This window comes from Scyliorhinus canicula, chromosome 5, assembly GCF_902713615.1.
Source record: "Scyliorhinus canicula chromosome 5, sScyCan1.1, whole genome shotgun sequence".
NCBI classification, from domain to species: Eukaryota; Metazoa; Chordata; class Chondrichthyes; order Carcharhiniformes; family Scyliorhinidae; genus Scyliorhinus; species Scyliorhinus canicula.
In genome coordinates, this window is record NC_052150.1 from 1,991,211 (window position 1) to 2,007,100 (window position 15,890).

A 15,890-nucleotide genomic window follows, 5' to 3' on the forward strand; every position below is an offset into this window, starting at 1 on the left:
GTTGCATAGCGGTTAGCACTGCTGCCTCACAGCACCAGGGACCCAGGGCGGCTGGTTGCATAGTGGTTAGCACTGCTGCCTCACAGCACCAGGGACCCAGGGCGGCTGGTTGCATAGCGGTTAGCACTGCTGCCTCACAGCACCAGGGACCCAGGGCGGCTGGTTGCATAGTGGTTAGCACTGCTGCCTCACAGCACCAGGGACCCAGGGCGGCAGGTTGCACAGCGGTTAGCACTGCGTCCTCACAGCACCAGGGACCCAGGGCGGCAGGTTGCACAGTGGTTAGCACTGCATCTTCACAGCACCAGGAACCCAGGGCGGCACGGTAGCACAGTGGTTACCACTGCTGCCTCAAAGCGGCAGTGACCCGGGTTCGATTCCCCGCTGGGTCACTGTCTGTGTGGAGTCTGCACGTTCTCCTCGTGTCTGCGTGGGTTTCCTCCGGGTGCTCCGGTTTCCTCCCACAGTCTAAAGACGTGCAGATTAGCTGGGGTTGTGGGGTTAGGGCGAAAGAGTGGGTCAAGGTAGATTGCTCTTTCAGAGGGTCAGTGGAAACTCGATGGGTCGAATGGCCTCCTTCTGCTCTGTTGGGATTCTGTGATTCTATGAGTCAAACATTACTCTTCTTCACAACCAAAAGATTTCTTTCAGATTCCCGTTATTGGTAGTATTTTGCTTTTATGGAAATACAAGTTGTTGTTTCTGTTGCCGCTGAATTGTGTCAATGTGAATACATCAAAGTGGGCGGCATTTCCCACCCCCTGGGGTGTGTTTTGCAGCAGTAAAGGTGGCCCACCAGTGGTGGGCAGCGGCATCTTCCAGTCCCATGGAGTGGGGGCTGTGGTAGCAGGACTGGACAATCCTGCCTGCTGGAAAATACTGGCCAATTTCCAATCTGCACGCCTGCCATTGCCAACTGCAAATTTCCAATATTAATACCTTTATTTGCATTAGTTTAATATGATGAAACATCTTCATCTTGACACTTGTGATGAATACAAGAAATTGTCATACATTATAGTTTACTTTTGCAGTAATAGTATTAAAACCTCGGTTCAAATGCTTGCAGACAGTGTGGGCCGGATTCCCCTGTCCGCCAGTCATGTTTTCCGGCACGGTGTGCCCCTGCCAGCAGGGAGATTCTCCGTTCCCGCAGCCGGCCAATGGGGTTTCCCATTGTGGCCACCTCACGCCTTCGGGAACCCTGCCGACAGAGCGGGCGATCCCGCCGACAGAGAATTCTGCTGAGTGTGTCTGCCAGAACTGTAATGAAAGGTGTGAGAATCAGGGCCAGGATTCTCCCCTACCCGGTGGGGCGGGGGACCCGGTGGGACGGAGTGGTGGGGCCGAAAGGCCTTCGCCGGCCGGCGGAAGTCCGCGCATGCACGGTGCGTCAGCGGCTGCTGACGTCATACCGGCGCATGCGCAGGGGAGGGGGTCTCTTCTGCCCCCGCCATGGTGAAGGCCATGGTGAAGGCCATGGTGAAGGCCATGGCGGGGCAGAAGAAAGAGTGCTTCCACGGCACAGGCCCGTCCGCCGATCGGTGGGCCCCGATCGCGGGCCAGGTCACCGTGGGGGCACCCCCTGGGGCCAGATCGCCCCGCGCCCCCCCCCCCCCCCCCCAGGACCCCGGCGCCTGCCCGCGCCGCCAATCCCGCCGGTACCAGACGTACATTGAACCCCGCCGGCGGGAAAGGCCTGTCAGCGGCGGGACTTCGGCCCATTGCGGGCCGGAGAATCGCTGTGGGGGGCCCGCTGACAGGCGCAGCGCGATTCCCACCCCCGCCAATTCCCGGGTTGCCTAGAATTCAAATAGTTGGGGTCTGTCCGGGATATTCACCAAAACTGGGGATCTGGTCCAGACCCAGAGTGTGCTGTTCAGGCAAGCTGCTAAATCCAGACCCAGAGTGTGCTGTTCAGGCAAGCTGCTAAATCCAGACCCAGAGTGTGCTGTTCAGGCAAGCTGCTAAATCCAGACCCAGAGTGTGCTGTTCAGGCAAGCTGCTAAATCCAGACCCAGAGTGTGCTGTTCAGGCAAACTGCTAAATCCAGATCCAGAGTGTGCTGTTCAGGCAAACTGCTAAATCCAGATCCAGAGTGTGCTGTTCAGGCAAGGTGCTAAATCCAGACCCAGAGAGTGCTGTTCAGGCAAACTGCTAAATCCAGACCCAGAGTGTGCTGTTCAGGCAAACTGCTAAATCCAGACCCAGAGTGTGCTGTTCAGGCAAGCTGCTAAATCCAGATCCAGAGTGTGCCGTTCAGGCAAACTGCTAAATCCAGATCCAGGGTGTGCTGTTCAGGCAAACTGCTAAATCCAGACCCAGAGTGTGCCGTTCAGGCAAGCTGCTAAATCCAGACCCAGAGTGTGCTGTTCAGGCAAGCTGCTAAATCCAGACCCAGAGTGTGCCGTTCAGGCAAGCTGCTAAATCCAGATCCAGAGTGTGCTGTTCAGGCAAGCTGCTAAATCCAGATCCAGAGTGTGCTGTTCAGGCAAACTGCTAAATCCAGACCCAGAGTGTGCTGTTCAGGCAAACTGCTAAATCCAGACCCAGAGTGTGCTGTTCAGGCAAACTGCTAAATCCAGATCCAGAGTGTGCTGTTCAGGCAAACTGCTAAATCCAGATCCAGAGTGTGCCGTTCAGGCAAGGTGCTAAATCCAGACCCACAGTGTGCTGTTCAGGCAAGCTGCTAAATCCAGATCCAGAGTGTGCTGTTCAGGCAAACTGCTAAATCCAGATCCAGAGTGTGCTGTTCAGGCAAACTGCTAAATCCAGATCCAGAGTGTGCTGTTCAGGCAAACTGCTAAATCCAGACCCAGAGTGTGCTGTTCAGGCAAACTGCTAAATCCAGATCCAGAGTGTGCTGTTCAGGCAAGCTGCTAAATCCAGATCCAGAGTGTGCCGTTCAGGCAAGGTGCTAAATCCAGACCCACAGTGTGCTGTTCAGGCAAGCTGCTAAATCCAGATCCAGAGTGTGCTGTTCAGGCAAACTGCTAAATCCAGATCCAGAGTGTGCTGTTCAGGCAAACTGCTAAATCCAGATCCAGAGTGTGCTGTTCAGGCAAACTGCTAAATCCAGACCCAGAGTGTGCTGTTCAGGCAAACTGCTAAATCCAGATCCAGAGTGTGCTGTTCAGGCAAACTGCTAAATCCAGATCCAGAGTGTGCTGTTCAGGCAAACTGCTAAATCCAGACCCAGAGTGTGCTGTTCAGGCAAACTGCTAAATCCAGATCCAGAGTGTGCTGTTCAGGCAAACTGCTAAATCCAGACCCAGAGTGTGCTGTTCAGGCAAACTGCTAAATCCAGATCCAGAGTGTGCTGTTCAGGCAACCTGCTAAATCCAGACCCAGAGTGTGCTGTTCAGGCAACCTGCTAAATCCAGACCCAGAGTGTGCTGTTCAGGCAACCTGCTAAATCCAGATCCAGAGTGTGCTGTTCAGGCAAACTGCTAAATCCGCTAAAAGCCTGGATTAAATTCATGTGATATTTCTGTGTGGGCTTAGGGGAAAACAGTGTTTATTATTCCAAACATTAAATCAAGGCACTAAATAAAAAAGAATGGCATGTGGGGGAGGGTTACATTTGCTTTCGTTATGATAGCATTTCCAGAGGCAAAGTTATTAGAAATTCTACTCTAAGTAATCATGGGAGAAATCTTCCCATTTTCTCAGCGTCACCTCTCACTGGAGCCTGGCTGTCGCTGTCCAGTGTCACCTCTCACTGGAGCCTGGCTGTCGCTGTCCAGTGTCACCTCTGGGCTGTCGCTGTCCAGTGTCACCTCTCACTGGAGCCTGGCTGTTGCTGTCCAGTATCACCTCTCACTGGAGCCTGGGCTGTTGCTGTCCAGTATCAGCTCTCATTGGAGCCTGGGCTGTTGCTGTCCAGTGTCACCTCTCACTGGAGCCTGGCTGTCGCTGTCCAGTGTCACCTCTCACTGGAACCTGGGCTGTAGTCTCCAGCTGTACAGCTGGGTTTGTTCCCCCCACTCACCATGATCAACATCAGGCCTCTGTGTCCCTCCCTCCCAGCAACAAGCATCAGCAATGGGGGCCAACAAACATAATGGGAACCCTGCTCCCAATGGGGCTCCCAGAGGGTCCACCCGTGGCACTGCCCCCTGGCACTGCCCCCTGGCACTGCCCCCTGGCACAGATTGGCATGGCCAATGTGGCACTGCCATTGTGTGAGGGGGGGGGTCCTAGGGCAGTGCTTGGGCAAGTTCCTCTCCCCCGGGTGCTATATTCACATTTAGCCCCAGGACGATCTGCTTGACTGAACCTGTTGTGAAGCTGCTGTATGGATATTCAGTGAGGGGGGGGGGGAGGTGGACTGTGTGGCGAGGGGCTCAGGAAGTAAATTAGAAAGTATTTAAATGAGGTTCACACCTTTGTTATATCACTGGTGGGTGGTGTGGAAATTCAGACGATGCCGCCGGCGAGAATCGCGATGTCTGATTCTTGCGCGGTTTCTGCCAGTACTTCGTTCTCAGTGACGACGAACATGGGCTGAAAATCACCCCCACCCATATCGATTCAGTGAGAATTTCTGCTTTGAATGGTCAGAGACATCACACCCCCCTCGGTTAATCTGAAATCCGAGCCGCGGCTTTCCTGTCTCTCGGACTAACAATTAAGCTGCCAATTATATCCCACCACCCAAAACACCCCCCCCACCCAAAACACCCCACCCAAAACACCCCCCCCACCCAAAACACCAGAACTGCCCCCACCCAAAACACCCCCCCACCCAAAACACCAGAACCCCCCCAAAACACCCCACCCAAAACACCCCCCTCCACCCAAAACACTAGAACCCCCCCACCCAAAACACCAGAACCGCCCCCCACCCAAAACACCAGAACCCCCCCAAAACACCCCACCCAAAACACCCCACCCAAAACACCCCACCCAAAACACCCACCCAAAACACCAGCACCCCCCCCAAACACCCCGCCACCCAAAACACCCCCCTCCACCCAAAACACCAGAACCGCCCCCCCACCCAAAACACCAAAACACCCCCCACCCAAAACACCAGAACCCCCACCCAAAACACCAGAACCCCCCCAAAACACCCCACCCAAAACACCAGCACCCCCCCCAAACACCCCGCCACCCAAAACACCCCCCTCCACCCAAAACACCAGAACCGCCCCCCCACCCAAAACACCAAAACACCCCCCACCCAAAACACCAGAACCCCCACCCAAAACACCAGAACCCCCCCAAAACACCCCACCCAAAACACCAGCACCCCCCCAAAACACCCCGCCACCCAAAACACCCCCCCCCACCCAAAACACCAGAACCCCCCACCCAAAACACCAGAACCCCCCACCCAAAACACCAGAACCCCCCCAAAACACCCCATCCAAAACACCAGCACCCCCCCCAAACACCCCGCCACCCAAAACACCCCCCTCCACCCAAAACACCAGAACCACCCCCCCACCCAAAACACCAGAACCCCCCCACCCAAAACACCAGAACCCCCCCCATCCAAAACACCAGAACCCCCCCAAAACATCCCGCCACCCAAAACATCCCCCCACCCAAAACACCCCCCCACCCAAAACACCAGATCACCCCAAACACCCCCCCACCCAAAACACCAGAAACCCCCCACCCAAAACCCCAGAACCCACCGACCCAAAACACCAGAACCCCCCCCACCCAAATCCCAGAACCCACCCACCCAAAACCTCAGAATCCCCCCCACCCAAAACGCCAGAACCCCCCACCCAATACACCAAAACACCCCCCACTGAAAACCCCAGAACCCACCCACCCAAAATACCAGAACCCCCCCCACCCAAAACACCAGAGCCCCCCCCAGCCAAAAGACCAGAGCCCCGCCACCCAAAATACCAGAACCCCCCCCACCCAGAACACCAGAGCCCCCCCACCCAATACGCCAGAACCCCCCCCACCCAAAACACCAGAACCCCCCCACCCAAAACACCCCCCCCAACCACCAGAACCCCACCACCCAAAACCTCTTTTCCATTTGGAAAGTCACACATGAAGGTCTATATCAGATTGACCCATGTCCATGTGAAAACTATCCTCCATTTCCCTCTCACTCATTTCTGACTGAACACAAAAAAACTAATAAATTAAGCAAGTTTTAGAGATGGAAAATAAAAAAGTAGATAAATGGTTTTATTATCATTCACACATACAACACAATTATTGGTTGGCTCAGGTGTTTTAGTCTATCCCTGGAAAGAAATATCATCACATGTTTGACAAAAACAGACAATGTTGGAAATACTCCGCAGATCAGGCAGCAGCTGTGGAGGATTACAGAGGATACGTGGCAAACTTCCAACAATATAATCGTCTATTCTCTTCTCCCTCATCTGTTTGACTGGTTTGCACTTCAATAAATTGAATACTCACATCAACCACTTCCTGTGCAAGTGAGTAACATGTTCTCAACAATATTGCGACCGAGATTTCTTCTGAACTTCCTGTTAAGTTTCTGAGTGTTTATCTTATATTGACGGCCTCTGTTCTACTCTTTCCCACACGAGGAGACACTCTTTCTGCATCCACTCCATCAAAGCCTTTCAGAATTTAACAAATCTCGATATGGCCATCAAGCAGCCTTGGGACTCAACTTGTCAATACTTTCCTGATATGTGAACTTGCTGATATCCTTCTGTACCCTCTCCAGTGTCTATATATTTTATTCAAAGTGTGGCTTCATCCAGGTCCGTACAGCTTTAGCATCACTTCCCAACTTCCCAACTTCCCAACATCAAACCTAATGCTTGGCTTACCTTTTTTATGGCTTTGATATTTTTTGGCACAACTGATTAATCCCATTATTTAATTGTTTTAAATGATGGAAGAGGAACAGAATTGTTTCGGGTGAATGTCCCTTCATTATAACTGGAAAAAGTTAAGAATCATAATAGATTTTCAGAAAATCTATTAATAGAATAGAATAAATTTTCAGAAAGTGGGGAGATTCATAGTTTGTCTCTTTACTTGTCTCAATATCTTCTCTCCTGGCTTTTCATGATCATCTTGTCTGTCAATGAATCACTCTCCTAACTTGTTTTCCTTTTGTTCCATCTTCTCTAAGCCTGCCTTTTCACTTGCCCAACTCCATCTTCTCTAAGCCTGCCTTTTCACTTGCCCAAAACCATGAAAAAATTTGTTTCAGGGATGTGGGTATCGCTGGCTAGCCCAGCATTTATTGTTCATTTCTAATTGCCCCTTGAGAAGGTGGGGGTGAGGTGCCTTTGTGAACCGCTGCAGTCCATCTGAGTGTAGGTATACCCATGGTGCTGTTAGGGATTTCCAAGAATTTGACCCAGCGACAGTGAAGGAACAGCGATATATTTCCAAGTCAGGGTGGTGAGTGACTTGGAGGGAAACTTGTAGATGATGCTGTTCCCATGCTGCTGCCCTTATCCTTCTAAGTAGCAGAAGTTGCAGGTTTGGAACATGCTATCGGTGAGTTACTGCAGTGCATCTGTTACATCTCTGACCTTTTCCAGATCTGATGAAAGTTCATTGACTTGAAACATGGTCAGAATTTAATAGTCATGACAGTGGGTCCAAGCAACAGCTGGAGAGTCAGCGACAATGTTGCTGTGGTCAGTTCCAGGAGCCCCGTTAGAATCAATTCCCAATTAGGCCATGTGTTGGCTGCCATTGCGGTGAGGCAGTGTCTTGAGCTGATGGAGGCTGACAGCTCTCCAGTACTAGCAACATCACTGGAAGTGGTGGTCACTGGCCAGTGCTGCTGGAGTCTGGGAACTCAGGTAGATAGGATGGAATTGTCAGGGAAGTGCCATCCAGCGAGGAAGGACAGGGGAATCATTGTAAAGGGCAAGAGGGACCTTCTCTTGGGCACGGGATGCCTGAGAAGAAAAAAAAGACGTCACAAGGCCATGGGAATACCCTCCAAACATTCCCTGATAGGAGTCCATGGTGTGGTCCCTGCACGGTTCAAGTTGAATACAGGTGGCTACAGGATGAGTGGCCACTTAAGGACGTCAATTAGCTTCCAAACAGGAAGGGCCAAGCTTGACACCCATCAACCCAGACTTAATTGAGGCTAGTCAGACAGGCAGTGGGGTCACCACTCTGCACTTTCCAACCCCCTAATGTGCTGCCCCCACCTCCCAGCCCACCTCTGAGGGGGCATTAAATTCCACCCATTAGCTCTGCTTCTCTCTTCACAGACGCTGCCCAATCCGCTGAGCATTTCCAGCATTTCCAATTTTTACTTCAGGTTTCCAGCATCCTCTGAATAGTGCTTCTCATCAGCGCATTTAACACAATTTGGACCAAAGAATCATCATCTGATTTTCACTTATTTTCATTCCTTCCTTTGAAACTTTTTTCATTTGGTTCCTGCTCCTGTGAAGTAACAGCTGTGAAGATGCGGGAGAACGTGAAACATAATACTGATGTCTTGCATTTCATCTCTTCAAACATTAGCATACAGATGTGGAATGTATTCACATGAAATGTCATTGTGCCATATTATAGACCAGGGGCTAATATGTTCAAAACATGTGTAACACCTCTGTTGAAATGATGGAAATTAAGCATGTATAGGCGAATGACCAAAGACAACTTTCAAGGCATCTTTGTCTGTAACTCTGTCATGAATCCTCCCAGCTGATTGGACCTGTGATAATGACGGCAATGAGAATGATACTGTGTGATTACGCCAGGTGATTTGAACCTAACCAACTGTGTGAAAATAAAGCAATCAAGTTGGGTGACTTTCAAAAATAATGTTTTCAGAGAATTATATCTTTGAACCAGCTTTATCATCAACAGTAATTGGTGCATTCATTCATGAACTTGTCTCGCCAGCAATAAACACATTATTTCAGCAACAAGGAATTACCTAAAAATATGCTCATTTTCAAATTAATCACTGCACTTACAGTGCATTTAGGATTTATTTTTTAAACCTTGAAATATGTGCATTTATTGATTTCTAAATTCATGCCTATATTAATGTATTTTTCAATTCAAGATTGGCTTGAGCACTTATTCAAAATGACAGAGCTGATTTTCAGCTCCTTTGACCCACAAATTGAAATTTAATTTTCAGTTTAAGCGATGCTTCTCAGATACGAGTCACTGCTCCAAGGAGTAACCTAGCAACCATTGCAAACACCACATCAGCTGCACAGGGGACTCACTGTTACCTAGCTCCTCTTCCACAAAGTACAGAGCCAATTAAAGGCAAGGTGAGAAGGGAATAAGTTGACACAGAGGATAGCTGCAACATGGAATTATTTGTCAGAGAAGCTGTTAAAGCGAGGGCATACATTCTTCCAGAAGAGAATGAGATGGTCGCTTGAATAGGGGAATATTAAAGAAGGTGAAGAATGAAGTGTATAATAATAGCAATAATAATCACTTATTGTCACAAGTAGGCTTCAATGAAGTTACTGTGAAAAGCCCCTAGTCGCCACATTCCGGCGCCTGTTCGTGGAGGCTGGTACGGGAATTGAATGGCATTGTTCTGCATTACAAGCCAGCTATTTAGCCCACTGTGCTAAACCAGCCCCTAATAAGGGAATAAGGTGTGAATAACGGAAGGCTTTGTGCATTACGCTTGCTTCGGTATTGATGAATCTTTAGTCCTTGCAATTATTGGCCAGAGCCACGGGCAACCGGAACGTGTCAATGTCGCTGTGAGATTTAATGGCCTCGTTAAGCCTCACGAGATCTAACGAGATCTCACGAGGCAGCGCAATCTGGATCCCATCCACAATGGAAGGGATCCAGATTTGTACATTGAAGTCTGTAGTCAGGCTCACTTGAATATGCCATCGCTGGAGTTACCCAAGGTGCGGGATTTCACCCCCTGTGCCTTGGCAACCCCGAGTGAGCACCGTTTAGCACTGGTCTACACCAACATGGATGGGGTATCCGGGGCGGGCCGGCGGGCGAGGGTGGATGTCTCGCCCTGGTGATTAAGGGTCCCAAATGGTCAGACTCTGGGAACGGTGGTACTTTGGCCCCTGTGATACTTCCTGGCTACTGTGACACGGCCAGCCTAGCAGCATGGCTGTGCCACCTGGGCTGTGCCACCTGGGTGCCACCCTGCCACTGCCAGGGTACCTGGCTGATGATGCCTGAGTGACATTTGTCCATTGCTAATGTTCAGACCCAGGGGTGCCCTGCCCTTACCAGTTGAAGTGTGGAGGGTGCGAGGATCTCCTCATTGGTAAATTGGGGTTTTGGGGTGGTCCAGAGGGAGAGGTGGGGAGTTCAGCGATTGGGGCGCCATTTTTTATATAGCTCGTTAGTGCAGGAAATGGGACTAAGTGTGACCTCAGCGGGGTGTTCCTCTCCGAGCCCAAGAAATGAAGCAGTGTCCCATTAAATAGCGGGCTGTTCTCGCTGCTGCCAACTCCGGAAAACACCCCGCCAAACATGCCCAATGCGGGAATCTATTTCATTTTCTTTAAATTGCCCCATAACCCAGAAATGATTGTGTGCAAAATTAATTTCAAATTCCTCTTTCCATCATAAATTTTATTTATTGTTTTAAATTTAGATTACCCAATTATTTTTTCCAATTAAGGGGCAATTTAGCTTGGCCAATCCACCTACTCTGCACATTTTTGGGTTGTGGGGGCGAAACCCACACAGACACGGGGAGAATGTGCAAACTCCACACGGACAGTGACCCAGAGCCGGGATCGAACCTGGGACCTCAGCGCCGTGAGGCGGTTGTGCTAACCACTAGGCCACCGTGCTGCCCTCCTTCATAAATTTTTATCGAGATGATTATCAGTTTAAAATGAGGAAATTGGGGGCCTAAAGTTATTTTCCTGCGTTTTGGACTCCGAGGGACAGACTTTGTAGGATAACATAGAACATACAGTGCAGAAGGAGGCCATTCGGCCCATCAAGTCTGCACTCGACCCACTTAAGCCCTGACTTCCACCCTATCCCCGTAACCCAATAACTCCTCCGAACCTTTTTTGGTCACTAAGGGCAATTTAGCCTGGCCAATCCACTTAACCTGCACATCTTTGGACTGTGGGAGGAAACCGGAGCACCCGGAGAAACCCACGCAGACACGGGAAGAACGTGCAGACTCCACACAGACAGTGACCCAGCGGGGAATCGAATCTGGGATCCTGGCACAGTGAAGCCACAGTGCTATCCACTGTGTTACCATGCTGCCCAAACATAAAAGAGGTGATAGTGAATGCACAGCTCAGGTTCTATCTGTTAATGTAAGCCTATTTGTGACAATAAAGATTATTATTATAAAGATCATTATCTACCTCTGCTCACCCCGTCTTGTGTTGAAGTGAATGGAGGTGAAATTCAACAGTGCAATAGTGCAATGCACCATTGTCCATTTTCCCTTACTGCACTGAACCTTAATTACAGCAGTAATTTCTTATTGACACCTGTTCTGGAAGAGAGCCAGAATAGAGAGACTTCTCTGACATTTCCAAATGTGACCCAATAGTTTTGAATGTGTTTGATTACTTCAAGATCCTCTTTACGACATCAGAACAGTTGTTGATGGGCTGGAAGGAATCAGCGGGCACAAGAGTTGTGTCGGAATCTTGTCAGTAAAAGTCCTAATCACTGAAGCCAAAGTGGGGAGCTTTTTATCAACATTTCGGTCGACCCCAATCTCCCGTGTAGAAAATCTCAGTTCAGAATTATCCCATGAATACTATTCAATGTTAACAGTATTTACCAATTCAGTTTAACATGTTCTTCATAAAGCTGGAAAGTGATGCACCCGTAACTGCGCGATTGTCCACCTGTGATTCTGTTGGATTGGGGGAGGGCGTGGAGAATCAGGTCCCTTTGTAAAATTCTAACCTGTGGTTTGCGACTAATATAAACAGCAGCAGCCCAATCCGATGGGGTTTCCATGTCAAATGTGAAACGCGACACAATTGAATGTGCAGCAAAGCAGTTTGCCATTTTGCCCATTTCTGTGGTACCATATGTGGTTGGGAATATTCACAGGTGCATCATTACCTTTATTATCCCGAAGCGTAAAATTTGGGTTCGGTGGAAAACCCTCCACAAAGGAAAAGTAAAATCTTGGTCCATTGGCAAAGTCATCCTTATCAACAGCCCGGACTGTCTGAATAACCTGGATACAATCAGACAATCACATGAACATCAATGATATTTTCAATTTTGTTTAATATAAGTGTTGATACAATACACCAATTTCTATTCATGTGTTTATGCCAAATTTGTTACACTATGGATTTTAACAACATTGAAACCTTATCACATATTTCTTCCTTTTACTCTGAATCCAAAAGAACCAAAAGGTGTGAATCATGTCTATCTTGACCTTTCCTTCCATATCTTGTCAGAGAGTGTCAGAAATTGACAGTGGTCAGTGGAAATGAAAATATCACTCATGTACCTGACCAGGTTTGGCATTTTCACAAAGAATTGTGTCATAATCCTCAGAAAGCTCTGGCGTGTTGTCATTAACATCAAGCACGTGAATGGCAACTGGAACTTGAGTCAGCTGAGACGGGTTGTCTATGAGACATAAAAATCATCACAGAAATAAGTTAATCTTTTCTCTCCCACCCCTATGCAAAAACATATGTTAACACAACGCAATCAACGTGACTTTAAAGATTCATTAGTGAAAATCTGCGCTGGAAATCATGAATTTCCTCGGCCACCAATCAGCTGCAAACTGTGTGATCTCAATTTCCTGATATAGCTACTGGGCGTGGATGGGATATCTCACTCCCAGCAGAGACTCAAAGCATTTGGGCCATGATTTTAAAAAGGCTCTCCTGATTTTAAGATGCGTGATATTTAGTAAGATGGAAATCCAGCTCATTGTTGGGTTAATGTTATTTCTCTTGGCTTGTACACATCGCTGATTAGTATTTTTGCCACGAATTATCAAACAAAAAGCTCTGATTGATCAAATGGATGGAGAATTTACTGTTGTCGTGAATGTTTGGGTCACAGAGATGAGTGGAGGTGGCTGGGTAGAGACATATTGAAGGCAAGGGAAAGTAAAATCAGCTGGGGTGACAAAACGGATGGTCGATCCAATCCGATCCTGTCCATGTCCTGCCAGGTGAATTACTTCAAAATTAATCCAGGATTTTAACAGAGTAAGTTTGCATTAGAAAATCACAAGTTTGCAGTAAGAAATGACACATGGATGGAAGAGTTTTCAACAAACTAATTTATACAGATGGCCAGACGTAGGTTATTTAAAACCAAGAAAAACCTGTCAGCCTGAAGTTTGATCATTTTTTTGTACAACTTAACTAAAACATTTGATCTCACCCTTACCAAGTTCTGAGGCAATGACAGTGATATTGTGCCAAGGTGTGACCTCTCTGTCAAGTTGCTGCATTGTCCGAATAACCCCACTGTTTGCCTCTATGTTGAAATAGCTCTCTGCCTCCTCATCCTGGTCCATGAAGTATCTAATTAATGGAAAGTATTTTAACATTCACAAAAAGGTACAGCCAGATAGAAAACAGCAATAATATTCAGAGCACAAAATAAATGTATTTGTGGAATAAGACTGAATCGGAATTATTTTTAAAAATTTTAGAAATTTAGAGTTCCCAATTCATTTTTTCCAATCAAGGGGCAATTTAGCGTGGCCAATCCACCTAACAAGCACCTCTTTGGGTTGTGGGGGCGAAACCCACACAGACACGGGGAGACTGTGCAAACTCCACACGGACAGTGACCCAGAGCCGGGATCGAACCTGGGAACTCAGCGCCATGAGGTGGCAGTGCTAACCACTGTGCCACCGTGCTGCCTCGGAATCTGAATTATTGATTACATTGAAATGTGTCCTTCTGCTCATATTAGTTCAACAACCATCTGTTTCAAACGTCATTCCCTTTTACAGTAATCTGGTTATAATAATAATAATCTTTATTACTTAAGAGAAATGTATTTATGTTAAGCAACTTGCCAAAATGATGAACACTATGCCGGAATGGAAAAGTTCACATTTTGTTACTCAGGAACTAGGGTTGAATAGAAAAATGAAAGAAAGACTCGTCTTTCTCCAGAACTTGTCTTAACCCCAGAACTGACCAAAGTGCCTCCTCGGCAATGAAATATGTTTGGAGAAAACATGGCTGCCAATTTGCACACATGAAGTGTCGACAAACAGCAATGTGGTAATGATCAGGTGATCTATTTTAATGATGTTAATCGAGGCATAAATATTGGCCGTGCTGGAGATGACCCACGCGCTGCGCTTCGAATAGGGTTATGGAGTCACTTATATCCACCTTGGTGAGTCGATGGGACCGGCTGGATTAATGTTTCATCTGAAAGACAGTGGACGAGATCTTGCGGCTATTGACGCCAACAGAATCTTCCTGTCCCGCCGACGGCACATTCCTGCCGTGAGTTTCCCGGCGGCGTGTGATGGATTCAATGGAAAATCCCACTCACCGCAACTGGACCAGAAGATTCAGCTGCCGGCCAACAGCGGGTTGCTTCCCATCGCTGAGGAACATGCCGTGTTGAGGCCAGAGAATGGTAACCAGCATCTCCAACAATGCAGCAGTCCCTCAGTACCACACTGCTGTGTCAGCTCAGTCTGTGCGCTCAGGTTTCTGGGGTGAGACTTATTGACAAACCTTCTGACTTAACAACAAGAATGTTACCCACTGAGACATGGCTGGCAAGAGAAACAAAGAGTCAGGTCAAAAGCTGATGATTTGATTCAAAACTTCAGGATTAAAAGTGTGTCAATTGTCATGCGCATCTCAAAAGATAAGTTTGCTTTTAGAAATTTAATTTCTGTAAATAATTGTTGGACAGGATGGGCTTGGATCCGCTGGCGTTTAGAAAAACAAGATTCAAATAGATTGAAAGATATAAGATCCTGAGGGGTGTTGACAGGGTGGATGTGGAGAAGATGTTTCCTCTTGTGGGAGAATTTAGAACTCGGATCACTGTTTAAAAGTAAGGGGGTCACACATTTAGGACTGAGATGGGGGAGAATGTTTTTCTCTCAAAGGGTTGTGAGACTCTGGAACTCTCCTCCTCAAAAGGCAGTGGAAGCAGAATCACTGAATATTTTTTCAGGTAGAGGTAGATAGATCCTTGATTAACGAGGGGTGAAAAGTGGGAATATGGAATGAAGTTGAGATCGACCATGATCTTATTTAATGTTGGAGCAGGCTCGAAGAGCAGGGCAGCCTACCCCTGCTCCTAATTCATATGTTCAAAGGTAATAAATGAGGCAGCATGGTGGCACAGTGGTTAGCACTGCAGCATCACAGCCCCAAGGCAAGGTTTCAATTCCGACCAAAGATGACTGTGTAGAGTTTGCACTTTCTCCCTGCATCTGCGTGGGTTTACTCCGGGTGCCCCAGTTTCCTCCCACACTCCAAAGAGGTGCAGGTCAGATGGCGAGGCCATGCTAAATTGCCGCTTCATGTCCAAAGATGTGTAGGTAAGGTGGGGTTACAGGGTCATGGGGATAAGGCAGGGGAGTACTAGGTAGGCTGCCCTTTCAGAGAGTTGGCGCAGAATTGATGAACCTAATCGCCTCCTTCTGCACTGTAGGGATTCTATTGGATTCAAATTAGTTCTTATAGAATCACAGAATTTACAGTGTAGAGTCTGCACCGGCCCTTGGAAAGAGCACCCTACTTAAGCCCAAATCTCCACCCTATCCCCATAATGCAGGAACCCCATCTAACCTATTGGACATTAAGGGACAATTTAGCATGGCCAATCCACCTAACCTGCACATCTTGGGACTGTGGGAGGAAACCGGAGCACCCAGAGGAAACCCACGCAGCCACGGGGAGAACGTCCAAACTCTACACAGTCAACCAAGGCCGGAATCGAACCGGGGTCCTGGGTTTGTGAGGCAGCAGTGCTAACCACT

The 15,890-nt window shown here is 48.2% G+C and overlaps 1 protein-coding gene across 9 annotated transcripts in view; it reads right to left on the bottom strand.

Annotated features, from left to right (window-relative positions):
• Positions 1 to 15,890, bottom strand: part of LOC119965741 (cadherin-18-like) — a 787,515-nt gene that overhangs the window by 37,271 nt on the left and 734,354 nt on the right. For all 9 annotated transcript variants that reach the window (XM_038796509.1, XM_038796511.1, XM_038796505.1 and 6 more), the window contains 3 exons: positions 13,309 to 13,445; positions 12,407 to 12,528; positions 12,004 to 12,121 (listed from right to left, as the gene is read on the bottom strand). In XM_038796509.1, coding sequence (XP_038652437.1) covers positions 12,004 to 12,121; positions 12,407 to 12,528; positions 13,309 to 13,445 — 377 coding nt within the window. The remainder of the gene's footprint in view (positions 1 to 12,003; positions 12,122 to 12,406; positions 12,529 to 13,308; positions 13,446 to 15,890) is intronic.